The sequence below is a fragment of the Lactuca virosa genome, chromosome 9 (genome assembly GCF_052849685.1).
Source record: "Lactuca virosa cultivar CGN04683 chromosome 9, Lactuca_virosa_CGN04683_v6, whole genome shotgun sequence".
Lineage (NCBI taxonomy): Eukaryota > Viridiplantae > Streptophyta > Magnoliopsida > Asterales > Asteraceae > Lactuca > Lactuca virosa.
Genome location: NC_136434.1, coordinates 198,688,330 through 198,704,622, shown reverse-complemented (window position 1 = coordinate 198,704,622; position 16,293 = coordinate 198,688,330). Strand labels below are relative to the sequence as shown.

The 16,293-nt window shown below is 38.4% G+C and overlaps 1 protein-coding gene across 1 annotated transcript; it reads right to left on the bottom strand.

Annotated features, from left to right (window-relative positions):
- Positions 1–9,128: 9,128 nt before the first annotated feature.
- LOC145140184 (uncharacterized) lies at positions 9,129–10,366 on the bottom strand. The gene is made up of 3 exons (XM_079073758.1): positions 10,126–10,366; positions 9,612–9,726; positions 9,129–9,534 (listed from the first exon to the last, which is right to left on the bottom strand). Exons 1-3 carry the CDS (start codon positions 10,364–10,366, stop codon positions 9,129–9,131), a joined length of 762 nt encoding a protein of 253 aa, XP_078929884.1.
- Positions 10,367–16,293: the final 5,927 nt, after the last annotated feature.

Below are 16,293 nucleotides of genomic sequence, written 5' to 3'. Positions count from 1 at the left end.
CGAAGGCTGCCTGCTGCTCAGGCCCCCAATGAAAGGCCACCGACTTCTTGGTCAGTCGGGTCAAAGGAACCAAAATCTCGGAGAAGTCCCGTATAAATCTCCGGTAATAACCTGCTAGACCCAGGAAACTCCGAATCTCAGTTGGAGACCTCAGAATCTCCCAGTGCATCACGACCTCTATCTTGGCCGGATCGACCAGAATACCCTTCTGGTTGACAAGGTGCCCAAGAGATTGCACCTCGCGCAACCAGAACTCATATTTGGAGAACTTTACAAAAAGTCTCTCCCCCACTTAGATTCGACTAAGTCTTCACGGTACGTGAGAATTGAAGGATTCCCAATCCTTCTTGCTTTCCAATAATCCGCTGATGACTATCTGTGCTTACCAATTCTAGCGATCAATTACCACTCAAACCTTAAGATCGCCCATCCTCTAAAATCCTGAAGAGTACTCTTGAAATCTGGTCCAGTCTGACACCTCAGTCCACCTCTCATGCTGACTACTAGAGGTCTAAATCTTCACCCTGGCTGACGAATCCTCGTTCCCACTTCTAATCTTGCAGCACCACTGAACTCTATCCGAACACAACCCATGTGAGAATTACAATTCTCTTGAACATTCAATGACCGAACACCCATGCATCTAACACTCGCAACTGACTCTACTATCTTCATGCTACCAGTCCTGTCCTAGCAACGCTAGTGCCTTGAACTCCAAAGTTCATCCCTAGACAATTGTTGACCACACCTGAACCATGATAGAACCACTGAACGCCGAATTCACGGAAGAACTATCGCTCTAACCCTGACCAAGTATCCTCTAAATAATACTCCTGCACAGATCCCGACAAAGATCCGGAATGATAACGGTCCACGTGGAACCCACTTCGCAAGATGTGTCCCTCTGTGGGTTCATCAATGACTTTTCGGCATGCAGGATGGCATATATGATCCTTGATAACCCAAACACTAGCAGGAAACCGACCCGAGATCTGACTTATCCAAACTCACTCATAATTCCAAAGCGATACATATTCCCAACATCCATCTAGTAGAGTAGAAGATGACATACCCGCAACATCTGGAGGAATCCTGATCACCTTTTGTTGGCATGACCAACCCCGCTACCCTTGTAACAACCTAAACCCTTGGAATGTCAAACTCCCTTGTGTACTTTCTCGCACGTGTTTCACTGACTCCAGCCCTGCTGACCTTTCATCCGATGATCAGAAGTATTGGGTGTCTCTCCGGGACCCTCTACTATATGCACCTGGCACGACCCTCTCTTCTCAAAGTGCTCCACATCGATCTTACATCCTCGGACTTTGGAAGTCATCTCCTTCAGGGTTTGACACTCTGTCATGCTCACTAGCTCGCTCGCCAATAGCTGAGCTGCAACAACTGGAACATCCTCTATCCCCAAATCGGGTCACAAACTCCTCCCGAAAGCTCCTCAGATTCTCCAAGACTCTCACCGATTCGAGTATGGATCCTGTGCTTTCAGTAGTACGGGCCCAATACTACCTTCCACACCTATCCATACTTTCCTCAGCAATCCTCCTGAATCCTCCAAGTCACTTCCTCAAACTGATACACCCAGTCTCACTAAACCTCACTACTAACCCACTGAAACATATCCTAGGCTTTCCTAGGTTCCCGAACCCACCCAGTCCTCAATTGCTAAAAGATTCCCAGTAATGTCAACTAGCTAGCTCATGAATATAGCCACATGCAACAGAGATCAGATAATCCTTCAAGTAAAAGATCCATCCCTAGAACAGTTGGACTCAAACAAGAGTTGCCCTCTATCACTCTGAGATTATCCAGCCTGTGCCACATGTGACTTAGCATATTCACTTAATAGCTAGCTCACATTACTAAGAGTCCCACAAAGCACAAAGCAAGAAGCATTCAGACAATTGAAAATCTATCCATCATATTCCAATCAAATCATTCTATCATCTAATCATGCAATTCAAAGGCTCATACAATCAGGCATAACCTAAACAGGTTATCCTATCACTTACTGATCAGTACTAGCATGCAAGTCTACAAGCACATACAATAGGCATATAAGGCATCCTCCTAGATCCTCATCCCTAATCTAGCATGTATTTCTCATAATCATATCATAACATATCATAACATGTATGGGTATCTTGGGGAAAACTTACTTGAGCTCGGCTGATTGCACGCATCACACACCTTGTTCTTTTCAAAGTTCTTTTCTTTTTTCAAACCTCTTTTATAAAAATGATTTTACTTTTGAAAATTCTCATACCAAGTCCTTAGTTTGAGTTCAGACACACCCGAGAGTGTGCCTGAATCCCTCAAACCAAGGCTCTGATACCAACTTGTAACATCCCAAAAATAAAAACCAAAAATTTCATTTTTAATTAAGTTATTATAAAACCAACAGTATAAAAACATGCCTAATAACGTCACATCTCAAGACCAAAGTGTCAATACTCAAAACATGTTATCATAAAATAATGTCAGAGTGTAATCCCAAAGATCTCATGTGCGGAAAACATAGTGTGATACGTTGCGATCAAGTCGGCTCCTTTCCTTTGAAAACGAGTACCTGAAACCAAAACTGTAAACCGTAAGCACAAAGCTTAGTGAGTTCCCCCATCATACCACATACCATACAATACAAATACTGTCAGGCATATCCGGGTGCCCGAGCTACCCCTTCGGTCCTACCGACCGGATACTGCCGAGCATATCTGGGTGTTGGCCTCCCCTTCGGTCTATTTCAACCGGATAACTGCCTAGCATATCTGGGTGCTGGCCTCCCCTTCAGTTGATTTCAACAGGACAACTGCCTAGCATATCTGGGTGCTGGCCTCCCCTTCGGTCTATTTCAACCGGATAACGGGGACTATTTCACCCCTACCACTACCACATAAGTACTAGCATATAAACATATACATATACTGCCTAACATATCTGGGTGCTGGCCTACCCCTTCGGCCCTATCGACCGGATGCGGGACTATTCCCTACTGTCACTATCACATAACATCATACCATGCTAGCAGATAAAACATAACATAACATGCCAGACAATTATCACAAAGACAATCATCCAATCAATCAACTCCTACTAATGGGCCGACATTATGGCCTTAGACCCACTTCTATTGGACGGTAACTCACCTCACACTGCTGAAGTCCCGCAAACCCAACCCCAGCTGTTGGATGACAGGTTACCGAACTGTCAACAACAAAATAACACTCAATTAATAATTGGGTTCCAATACATAACCATAAGTCCATGCTTGGGGGTAAAAGACTACTCTACCCCTAACATGGCTTGATTCAAGCCCAAGGCCCAAACCAAAGGCCCAAAAGTCCAACTATGGCTCAAGGCCCAACATATGGTCCAATTTCATATAACCATTAACGCCCAAACTATGGCCCATCTATGGCCCAATTTTCCAAATTGGGCCCAAATCCCTCACATGGGCCTTAACCTAAAGCCTATTAAATTATTCTAGTCCATTTTCTTGTTCTTGGATGGCCCATTAATAACCCAATTACCAAAGCCCAATAGAAAGGTCAACTCAAGGCCCAATTAAAAAGTAGGGTTTCTCACATGAAATGATGATTAGCGTTAAGTGTTCTTAGTTAACCCATTAAGTACTTAATCCATCAAGTCCAATATTGCTTTAGGTTGATTGCAAATGATTATTAATTAATATATAAAGTTTAGTGAATAATTCAAGTGCGGGACCTGATCAAATTCCCAAAATTAGGGTTTCACATAAAATAACAACTAGGGTTAAGTGTTTCTCACTTAACCCAATAAGGACTTAATCCATTAAGTCCATCACTCTTCTAAATAAATCATATGGTGTGATTGGGCTTTATACACAATTCCCATTCCAATGGCCCAAATGTGGGTCCCGATAAGTCCAAGGCCCATAAATCCAATATTAGGGTTTTCTAAACCCTAATTAGGGTTTCCAACCCCATCTTAGCCCAATAGGCCCAGTAGCTAGGTCTTTTGATCAATTAAGTTTCATTAGGCCCATTAGTCACATGTTTGGGCTTTTATGTCAATTAGGGCTTCATTGGACCCATTAGGGTTTATTAGGCCCATTAGGGTTTTAGTCCCTTTGTCCAAACATCCCAAACGAGTCACAATACAAACAAGGCACACCGCCACCCGACACGGCGGCCGGTGGCGGCAGCCACCACCTCACGGTGGTGGTTTTGAGTTTCTTTCCATTATTCCATTTTTTGTTACAATTTACAATTCCAATCTCCAAAATAAACATACACACTAATGCTAAATACACACTCACACAGCCACCCTTGTGGTGGCCGGTGGTGGTAAGTGGTGGCAGCCACCACCTCACGGTGGTTGTGGTGGCTTTTCCAGCCAACTAAACACCCACACAACACCTTATCACCGCAGAAATGAACACAAACGCACCAAAACATACACACATGGCGACACATGGTGGCAGCGGCGGCATCAGTGACGGATTACGGTGACAGCCGCCACCGTGAGGTGGTGGCGGCGGTTCTCTTGATTCCCAGTCGAGCATCACGAACACACATGCAAACACGATCTGAAACACACTCCCATACGTAAAACGACCCACACAGCCCCACCATGAACATATGCGAGTCGGCAATCCACACCGAACAAAGAAACGAAACCGCAACCATCTTTTCTCGGCGACGAGCAACGGTCGGGGGCGCTAGCAACATGACGACAGCGGCGTAGGCTGAGGCAGCAACGGAAGAGACATGAAGAGAGAGCATGCGTCCCACCCACGAACATCAATAGCACCCACGAACCATGTTTTCCCAATCTCGTCGTGCCTCTTCGTCTTTGTCGACGTCGGAACAAGGCGGCTGCTCTGATGATCCTTCAGTAGTGGCGAGGAGGTGACGGCTGGGGGTGGAGAAGATAAGGTGGCGGCTGAGTTGTTATTAGGGTTAGGGTTAGGAACACTTCATGTATATATGGAGGCTGCGTAGTAGGGTGACGGGTTCTAACACATATCCCATACAACTACATACGGTTTTGACACTTCTAGCCCCTCACATCCACAATCTTTTCAAAAGAAGTCTACAAATTACCATTTAAACCCTGCCCCTTGAATTCCTGTACAAAATAAGTCTCGAATTTATACTTTAACCCACGAATAATCCAAATAATAACTTTTGGCTCCCAAAACCACGCCCTACTAAATATTATGGATTTTAAGGACATGATTCATTCATAATCTTTATCTATTTATTTACATAATAAACGGGGTGTTACAATATATATATATTGAGTCGTTAGCTCATTGGATGAAGATGGAGCATTCAACTTGGTAAACATCTGCCAAGTACCGTCGCCGAACCGAGGTAACTGCATGGTATTTTACGAGTCCACCTTGGATGTGCCGAGGGTCAACGAGTCCAACTCCCTGGAGCCTTAGAGTTTAGGATATAAGTTGTATTGCATTAATATATATATATATATATATATATATATATATATATATATATAAGTTAGACTAATCTTATAAACATTAATTTCTTCACCAATATATGCTTTCCATGAATATGCCACAGCTTACTGGATGCTTGCCACATATCTTCCACCACCTGTGCCATTCAATTTCATTAAGAATATCGACGTCGTCTCTTCTCCATACCTATTCTCCACCTCCTTATTCCTCCATCCATTCTACCTCTGATTCATCACTCACGACCACCACTTAAACCTAAACAAATTATCTACCTATCTCATCTCTTTCCTTTTCTTTGTATTCTGTCGATACCAAAAATCCTTTTGTTTGCCTGTATCAATTTTGATAGAATTACTTTAGGCTCCTAGTTCTTTTTTTATGGTGAAATTATTCTTCGCCACTAGTGGCAGTAAAGTTCTTGGTAACTAGCAAGGGGGAAGGAAGATATCTACTCCTTTCATTCATTTAGTGCCTGTAGTGAGGCACGACCCTTACTGACTATAGATTACAACTTCAACATTTTCTACACCCAATGTACTCTTTGTGTCCATGTTGTCTACCAGTCGACATCATCATTATCATATAAACCATCGCTTCCTAAAATCCTTTTTGGGGCCTATTTGGGGTGTTATGGATTTCTGGTGACGCCGATAAAAAAAACGCCATTCTGCACCGTCTTCTCATTTAAATTACAAAATGAAAGTATTTAATTTTCGATATTCATTTGTATTGTATTACGTATTATTTGAAAAGCATAATTGCTATAGTTCTTGTATTGATGGGATATGGAATATATGAATCATGTGCTGGTGAATTATCCTTATGCCCTCACGGTTTCGAAGGACATCTTCACGTGGTTCAGTATAAATTGGTTAGACTTTTAGAACATTGAAGAGATGATTCACTTTGCAACAAATTGGGGAAGGTGTCCAAAGAAAAAAGAGAGGCTCACGACTATCTGTTATGGGATGTTATGGAATCTATGGAGAGCACGTGTAACGTCCGGTTCCCATGTAAATTCCTTAAAATTATAAGTGTTTATTTATTTTTCATGGTGGCCTATTACGCGGGGCGTAATCAAGGTATGCGGGGCGTACCTTGTCGAAACTTGGACACGCGGTTTTCCCCCTGGTACGCTAGGCATACCAATAGTATGTAGGGCGTATTCGAGTCAGGGGGAAAACCCTAAAATTTAAGGTTTGGACCCTATTCAAGCACCTTATAACCTCAATACCTTTTCTATAATCAGCCTCCTTCGTCCCAAAGTAGTTCCCATGAAACCCTATCCCTTTTTTATAGAGTATTGAGCCTTTTGTGTGTTTTTGTTTGTTTATGGTACATCTTGAAGAAAGAAGAACCCTTTGGAGAAGCACTTGTTGATTTGAAGCTTGTGGATCCAGAATCTATTCGCCTTGATCATCCTCTTGGAGGTATAAAGTCTCAACCTTGTTGATTCATCTCTTAGATCTAGTTAGTTAGGGTTTTTGGAATATTTTGGTCCTTTGAGTTGATTCATGTGAGTATAAGCTACTCAAGAAGCTTAGGATAGTAGATCTTGATGTTTTTGAGGTGCCTAATGCATAAAAATGGCATCTTGATGGCTTTAACTTAACCATGCAAAAGTTGATGTTCATATTATGGAGTTAGAAGGTTAAAAATTAGTTTTGGGCCTATTTGATCCATACAAAGGCATCAAGTTGATGACTTTATCATTTAAGACGTTTCCCAAGAGCAAGATCTGTGATTTGGACGTTTGGACTTAAGGCATTAAGTGCTTAAAGTGATTTTTGGCCATCAGGGGAGTACGTGGGGCGTAAATATGAGTACGCCTAGCGTAGTGTGTACAACCCCATTTTCCCCTTGTTGTTAGAGCTTGTACGTGAAGCATATCAGGGTGGTACACTTAGTGTACTCACCAAAGGACCTTTGGGTCATTATTTGGGCCTTGGGGGTTAGTTTGGGCCATTTTGGGCCTTGGGGTTGGTTTGCGCCATTATGGGTCATGACTTGTTGGGCATAGGCTAGGAAAGGTAAAAGGGTCTTTTACCCTTTGTGAAAGGGATTATGATTTGGGATTTTAGTTGTGGTTTATTACCCTAAATAATGATTAGGATTGGTTTGAATGTGTTTAGCATGAAGATTCGTTATAGTAGCAGCTTGCGTGTGATTTCTTATCATTAGATTGAGGTGAGTCTTCTCATAGTGTTTTGGCGGGTCGAAGGCACCAATAGCGGCCCCTTGATTATTGTTATTAGAATGCTAACTGTATGTGTGACTCTTGCATGTATTTTATGTGTTTATATGTATACTGGGTGGGGCCCGATGCCAGGCGAGGCCTGATGAGTGTGTTGGGCGGGGCCCATCGCATGTTATAGATAAATTTGTACTGGGTGGGGCCCAATGTCAGGCAAGGCCCATTGTATGTATGGTATGTGGTATTTTGGGGAAACTCTCTAAGCTTTGTGCTTACAGTTTAAATTTATGTTTTAGGTACTTTCAGTTCGAAGGGGAAGGGGTTGTCCTAATCGCAGCGGATCTACCCATGCTTAACATATTTATGATTTTGGGATTGTACTCTGATAACTATTTTCATATGGGCATACCTTTTTATGGTTGATATGAATATTTAATGGATTTTAGTTGACTTAAAAATAAAAAAATTTATTCATGATTTTTGGGAAGTTATAGCATGCAATGACCATTTATTCCTAGCGAGATTCATGAACCCTATAGGTGTAGTAGATAACATCAATGTGATGGTTTTTACATTAATGAAATGTAGAGGTAGAGGTATACCATGTAACCGAGAAGAATTCACTTCCTATCCTTTAAAAAAAATTAACCTATATGCTCGTTTGGTTCTTGCATCCATTTAGTTGTTTGCTATTTGGGTGAGTTTTAATGATATTGGCCGTTCCCAAAACAATTTATGGACTTGGAGATGTTAGAGGTCGTTTATTATAACGCATGTGAATTAGCACACGTTTGCCCAAGTTTTATGAAAAAATGACCAATATTGTCACAAATTCATATTCACTAAAACTCACAACCCATAATATGACTAACTCTTCATGAAATTAGATATTTTGTATGATTTCGATGTCCCCTAAAACAAATTTCTCGTGCTTGAGTTTTTAATTAAGGCCTTAGTCCTGAAATCTATGATTAATTCCTTACAATTACGTACAATAGAGCACATGATATTTATTTTTGAACACATGTCTAATGGTCATGTCTATTTAATTGGTCCGTTGGATATTGTGATTATATTCTCAATATCCCTAAGACTAGTGGGTGTGATGTCACACTTGCCACAGTACGCATAGGCACCACGTCACACTTGTCACACTTTAGCCAAAATTTACTATTTGCTAGGCGCGAGTTGTCACACTTGCCATGATACCTTATATATATATATATATATATATATATATATATATATATATATATATATATATATATATATATATATATATATATATATACACACACACACACAAAATAAATATTTCAAACATAACATTTTTAAAAACTAAAAATTCATTAAACTTAAAATAAAAACATAAAAATTCAAAAGAACAACAAACAAAAAAAAAATAGAATTTAAAATTAAAAACATACAAACTAAAATTATCAAACCTAGATAGACCTAAAGAACATCTTCATCAGAAAATTGGCCTTCCAAATCGTCGACCAGTTCTATGTTAAGATCGATGTGGTTGATGTTCCAAATATGTTCCTTCATGTCCCTACGAAGAACATGATGCGTCTCAACATCATGAACTAATGCCCTCCTCGACATGTACTCCGCGCCTCCAACCTTAAAAGATTGTGTCGGTGGAACTATCTCGTTTTCATTATACTCACATATTACATTTCCTTCGTCTTCGAGAATCATATTATGCAATATGATACAAGTATACATTACCTCGCTCATTTTCTTCTCCTCCATATATGGCGCAAGATATTTAAGAATATGCCAACGTTTTTTCAAAGCTCCAAATGCTCGTTCAACATCCTTTCTTGCTCGCTCTTGAGCTCTCTTAAACTTCAACCTTTTTCGATCATTTGGACAAGACAATGACTTCACAAAAAAGCACGCGCCGGATAGATCCCATCCACAAGATAATACCCGTTCCTATACGATGTTCCAGCTACTTGAAAAGAGGAGTCGGGTGTAGTCCCGTTGTACATGTCGTCAAGTAACGGAGACATGTTAAGAACATTGATGTCATTAAGGGAGCCAACTAAACCAAAGAATGCATGCCATATTCATGTATCCTATGAGGCCACCGCTTCAAGTATAACGGTTGGATAACCATGATCGCCTCGGGTGTATCGCCCTTTATGGACATTCGGATAACAACCCCATGCCTAGTGGAGGCAATCTAGGCTTCCTAACATTCCAGGAAAGCCATGTACGTTTGAGTGACGAGCATACAATTATTGAATGTCACTACAAGTGGGTTTGTGTAGATATCGTGGACCATATAATCTCATGACATACTTGCAAAATTTGTGAAGGCTAGTTCGTGCAACACATCCAGACATCCTAAGGTTCTCCTCTAGTGCATCGGGGCAAGTGACATACGATAATTGATGAAGTGCAGCGGTGCATTTTTGTATAGAAGTAAAACCAATTGTACCTCTAGCATCTCGACATTGTTGAAAAAATGGACACATTGTCGTGACGTCGTTGACTATATGCAAAAACAAAGATTTATGCATACGGAACCGGCGACGAAAATAATATCCTATAAAGTTGGCGTCATCCACAAAGTAATCTTGCATGAGTCGATCATTAGCCGCCTCACGAAATCTCTGTATGTATCTTCTCTTCTTCCGGCGTGCATTCTCCGCATTTTCTTCTTGTAGTTGCTCGATCATCTGCTCCGTCTCTTAAATAACCTCTATAGTCGTTTCAAGCAAGACATCAAACATGCCCGATGAAGATGACAAAGACGACATTTTGAGAGAGTGTATATGAGTTGTAAGTTGATGTTGATGAGTTAAAATGGTTAAGGTTGTAGTATTTATAGGAGTTTTTTTTAAGAAAATAAAATTAAATGGAAATACTCGTTGCCAGTTACTCCACTTTCCCATTGGTCAACACGACTCGGCAGAAATTAACCGAGAAACCGAGCCGAGCTCGGCCCGGTGTGCGTCAAGGTTGCCGAGCCCACACCCACCAGCCTAATGTATTTTTTTAGGCTTTATAAAAACCGTAACTGAGATTCCCCACTCTTTGTTTTGCGCACTCAATAGGAAATGGACAAGATTTGGCTGTTTTAACTTTTAATCCATGAAAACAAATAAGTATATGGCTCAAAGTATTTCTTTGTTACAGGACGCCATCTGTTATGATCACCAGCCGTAAGCAGTTTAGGAAAATCCAAACCTACTAAAAATATCAATAACCACTTAATGAAAATGAAACCGCAAACTAATGGCATGTTTAAAATAAATCTTATACCACACAACCGACGATAACAATAAAGACCTCAAATATATCGTAATTATCAATCTTGATATATTTTGGATGTATTTTGTTTATTTTAGGCATTGATTTTTCTAGGATAAACAGATAATTATGGGGGTTTTAATTAGGGTCTTATTTGATCAATGTATTCGGTTTCGATTTTATTATCCTCCCTAATAAATAAAGAACGTTTTTGCCACATGTCAATCTCTAATAAGTTTTGACACCTGTCATTTTATGATATTTTTTAAATAAACAATATCCACCTGTCAATTTATGGTTTTTTCTAATTTTTAAAATTAAAAAGCACATAATACTTATAGTTATACATGTAAAGTATCAAATGTAAGATATAAATTGATATGTGGATATTATTTATTTAAAAATTAAAAATTATCACAAAATGACAAGTGTCAAAACTCATTAGAGAATGACATGTGACAAAAAAATTCTTTCTTTATTAGGGAGGATTTTGAGCCGATATATCTTTGTCTAGTTGTAGATTTCATGTTGGACTTTTTTAATGTAATCCAAAAGATAAATCAAACCAAAATTAAAGACAAGTTTGGGTCTTGAAATAATTATCTATAAAAATAAAATTTAGACAAATATTTATCAGATGTTTTATTCGGTTTATGTTAACTGAATAAGAGAAAAATTAATCAATCCCAAAGTGAATATCGTTCGGTTAACCAAACTAAATTATTCGAAAAGAAAATATCCTAAGGCTTATTCATATCAGGTGGGCTATTCAGTTATAATATTTTTATGAAACAATTGGGTTTAATTCCACGTGTCATCGCAAAAATCTCTTTAACTATATTTCCAATTGTTTCAAACATGATATATTATATATTCTCCTAAATCATCTTGTATACGATAAATGGTTGATTCATCAAGCGATGGTCAATTAGTCTTCAAGATAGTCGCAGCAAAACAAGTCTCATTTTTGAGGTTTGGGAGAATTTTTAGCTCGTCAAGGATAGAGATGGCAATCAGTATACATAATTTTATATTTGTTTGTAATCGTTGACAACAAACGATAATACAAAGCATTCAAGAAATTTTGAATGTAAGTATTTACTTTTGTGTTTAATTAATTTTAATGCAATATGAATACATTTTGATATTTTTCATGTAATTACGGTAAACATACGGAAGAAAAATACTTGTACGTTAAAACTGATATAGCTCATTTATTTGTGGATCGGTGCATTTAATCGACTCGAATATATGGTTAACGCCAAAAAAAAAAAAAAAAAAAAAAAAAAAAAAACGTAATGCAAACGCTTGAACAAGCCCGAGGTTTTTCCTAGGCGTAGGTAAGGTGACTAAGCGCAGCCATAGCCCAATTGGCTTATTACAGCCCAAATTCGACAGCATGTTGGAATATCTGGGGCTTTGTCGGGTGGCTGAGGTTCAGCTCTACACAGTTTTTTCCAAAGAAAACGAAAGCCCAGAGATGCTCTTTTAACGTTTTTTTTTTCTCTTATTAAAGTTTATGTTATTAAAGTTTCGTAAAAAAAGTTTAATGTCTAATTGTTTTAAGTAAAGTTACAGGCACGACTTTAGAAGTTTATAAAAACTAATATTACTGATACGCATTAATTATTGGTATAGTTTGAATAATTTTACGAGGCAATTTACTTTCTGAAAATATTAAAATGGGTATCTTCTCTGTGGTTGTCAAAAAATACCACTACAAAATTATAGACCTACAATTCATGTTTGCATGTTGAGTATACATGTCAAACAAACTTACATGATACGAATTTGTGAAACATGAACACGAATTGTAAAACGTGTTTTGAGTATCAAACACGAACATGATATGTAATTAATTTGTGACACGTGACACGTGACACTACACTCATATACACGTTTTTAACCATGTTATTCGAAACATAGATTTACACGAATTTAAACAAGCAATGTCTAATACCATTGTTTAAGGTAGGAAAACAAGCATTTAATTCATGTGTATACATGCATGTACATGTCGTGTATCACATGTCTATACATGTCATGCATCACACAAATTTAATTTATGTCTTATACGTGTTTAAATATGTAAATTTATATTTGGCACATATAAGACACGAAACATGAATTTAGAATTTTTGTTTACATGAATAGACACGATAAACGAATTTCTAAAACCCATACATACATGTAGGGGTGTAAGTGAGCCGAGCTACTCGTGAGCTACTCGGGATCGACTCGTTAAAAGCTCGACTCGAGATCGAATTAAACGAGCCCGAGCCAAGCTCGAGCCTAAATATGAGGCTCATTTATTAAACGAGCTCGAGCCGAGCTTCAATTAGTGGGCTCGCGAGCCTAAACGAGCTTAAGCTAGCCTATATATATATATATATATATATATATATATATATATATATATATATATATATATATATATATATATATATATATATATATATATATATAGACACACACGCGCACACACACACACACAGATATATATATATATATATATATATATATATATATATATATATATATATATATATATAGGCTCGTTTAAGCTCGTTTAGGCTCGCGAGCTCACCAAATTGTTCACGAGCCGAGCCCGAGCTTCATTTTAAGGCTTGAATCGAGCTCGAGCTTATTCAAAATTAAACGAGCCGAGCTCGAGCTTGATCAGGCTCGGGCTCGGCTCGGCTCGTTTACACCCCTACATACATGTTCCTTATGTCTAACATAAGTTAGAAAATAATGATAATCTCTCTATCTCTCTCTCTCTCTCTCTCTCTCTAAAAAGCAGGATATCAGACACATCAATTGATGCCTGTAACCACCTTGTTTGTAACATCCCGAAAAACAAGGGTAAAAATTTTATTTTTATTATAATCAAAACATTACTGTAACTTTATCCAAACACTAGTAAGCATTTCAAAATAAACAATTATCAGAGTTCATTCCCAAAATCACATATTGCGGAAAATACGGGTGTATGCGATGCGATCAAGCCGGACCCTTCCCTTTCGAGCCGGAAGTACCTGAAACCATAAACCACAAACTGTAAGCACAAAGCTTAGTTAGTTCCCCAAATACCACATACCAAACATATTAAATGAGCCATACATATCATACATATCCAATCAATCAATAAAGTGCTATGTGCCAACCATAGTCTTGCCATTATGCCACGAGCCGCCTCGTGGTCTTCCTTGCCAGGCCGGGGGCCAAAACCCTGTGTCTTACAGACAAGTGCCAGGAGCCACCTCATAGTCTTCCATGCAAGCATCACAAAGACAACTAGCATACAAACTACAACTACTTAACTAATAATTGCCAGAGTTCAGACTATGGCCTTGCATACAGTTTGCCAGGAGCCGCCTCCTGGTCTTTCATACATAATGCCAAGGGTTACCCCCAGATCTTCCTATAATATGTAAACCAAATGGGTCGGCATTGGTGCCTTCGACCCATAGAATAGTGAGAAGACTCACCTCGAATACAAAAGCTCACTGAAAGAAATCCCCGGTTGCTACCCTGACGACTCCCCTAGCTATCAGTACCAAAATAACACCCAATTAGAAATTGGGTTCCATTCTAAGGCCCACAATCTAACCTTAGGGTAAAATGACCATTTTACCCCTGACCCACATGTATTCAGGTTAGATACAAAATATTTAGTTTCATTATCAAGACAAGAATAGTTAATAGAGTTTTCAACCCCATATTTATATTTACCTTCAATAACATAGTCATTGAATTTAATTGGCATTTTAGGTTTCCTAAGAGGTCTAGAGAATGAAGAGGAAGACTTGAAGTGGGAGAAGACAAATGAATATTTTCCTTAGTCTGATCAGATATACTGTGAACATCCTCACCAAACCAAGGTACAAATGTATCATCTAAACTATTATCTGAAGTAATATCATTATTAGAATGGACAAACATCTGCACCATCAGTTTGATGGGTCACTCCCAAGTCACCTGAACCTTGGTCATTAATCACAGAATCAAATAAATCAGACTCATCATTGGAAAAGGGGTCCAAATACATGAATGAGCGTTAACCATTTTGGGACAAAACCTTTTAAGAAGCAGGAGAGGGCTCCATCTTAAAAGGAAAAACATTTTCATAAAAATTTACATACATGGAAAAGAAAATAAGACTAGTATCAAGACTCAAAAGTTTATAACCCTTTTTTTTCATTTGAATAACCAATCAAAACACATTTCTTAGATCTAGGTGAAAATTTATCACTAATGTTTAACCTTGTTGCAAAACATAAGCATCCAAAAACTCTCAGATTGTCAAACTTAGGTGAGTGTTTGTAAATTTCTCAAAGGGAGATAACCTATTTAAGAAAAGATGTAGGAATGCAATTTATTAAGAACACAGAAGTCAAAACAACATCTCCCCAAAGTTTAACAGGCAATCCAGATCCAAAAAGTAAAGATCTAGATATATTTAAAATATGTCTATGTTTCCTCTCCACAAGAACATTCTGTTGTGGAGTGTAAACACAAGAGATTTGATGAAGAATCCCCTTTAATTCAAACAAAATTTTCATTCTCTGATTTATAAATTATGTTCCATTATCACATCTAACAACTTTATTTTAACAGAAAATTGATTTTCAACAAGATTTAAGAAATATGAAACACAGGAGAAAACTTCATCCTTAGACTTCAAAACATAAACCCATGTTCCTCTAGTAAAGTCATCAATAATAGTTAAGAAAGATTTAAAACTTCCAATAGATGGAACTTTGTGTTGGGTTTTAAGCACTATAACATCCATATGGTGCGCATACAACCCTAATGCTTTGGATCTAAGTTTTCTCAAGTTATACATGCAATTTTCATTATTCCAAAGCATATACCCTAGCTAGCATGCAATTGGATATATACTACATAAAATATAGATAGATGAATACCTTTTTATTGTAGCTTGTAGTCCTTGGCCTTTCAAGAGCATAGCACCTCAAATGTGATGCCTCCAATGTGTCACAAACACCATGAACAAATGGAGGATAATGAGAGAGAGAGGCTAGGAGCACACAAAATCGGCTAGGGTTCTTCTTGGAACTCTTAGCAGCCATTTTGGAGTGTTAGGGGTTACATATATAGTGTGGAATTCCTAAGGTTTCAACTTGTAAACCCTAATTCACTTCCTTGGGCTTTTAACCCAATAATCCATATGATAAACCCTTTGGACTAACTCTTCATGGACTCCCACATAGAATTAGTCCATCCTAATCAATATGGATCATTAGCCCAAACTATATGTATTACTGATTTACCTAATCAGTCCCCGCTAATTTAATTAGTCTCTTTTGATCACTAAATTAATTCCAAA

Coding starts and splice junctions, on each gene's coding strand:
- LOC145140184 (XM_079073758.1), bottom strand. CDS start 10,366: ATGATCGAGCAACTACAAGAAGAAAATGCGGAGAATGCACGCCGGAAG. Junction 9,727..10,125: donor ACAATGTCGAGATGCTAGAG/GTACAATTGGTT, acceptor TCTTTGGTTTAG/TTGGCTCCCTTAATGACATC. Junction 9,535..9,611: donor GGAACATCGTATAGGAACGG/GTATTATCTTGT, acceptor TGATCGAAAAAG/GTTGAAGTTTAAGAGAGCTC.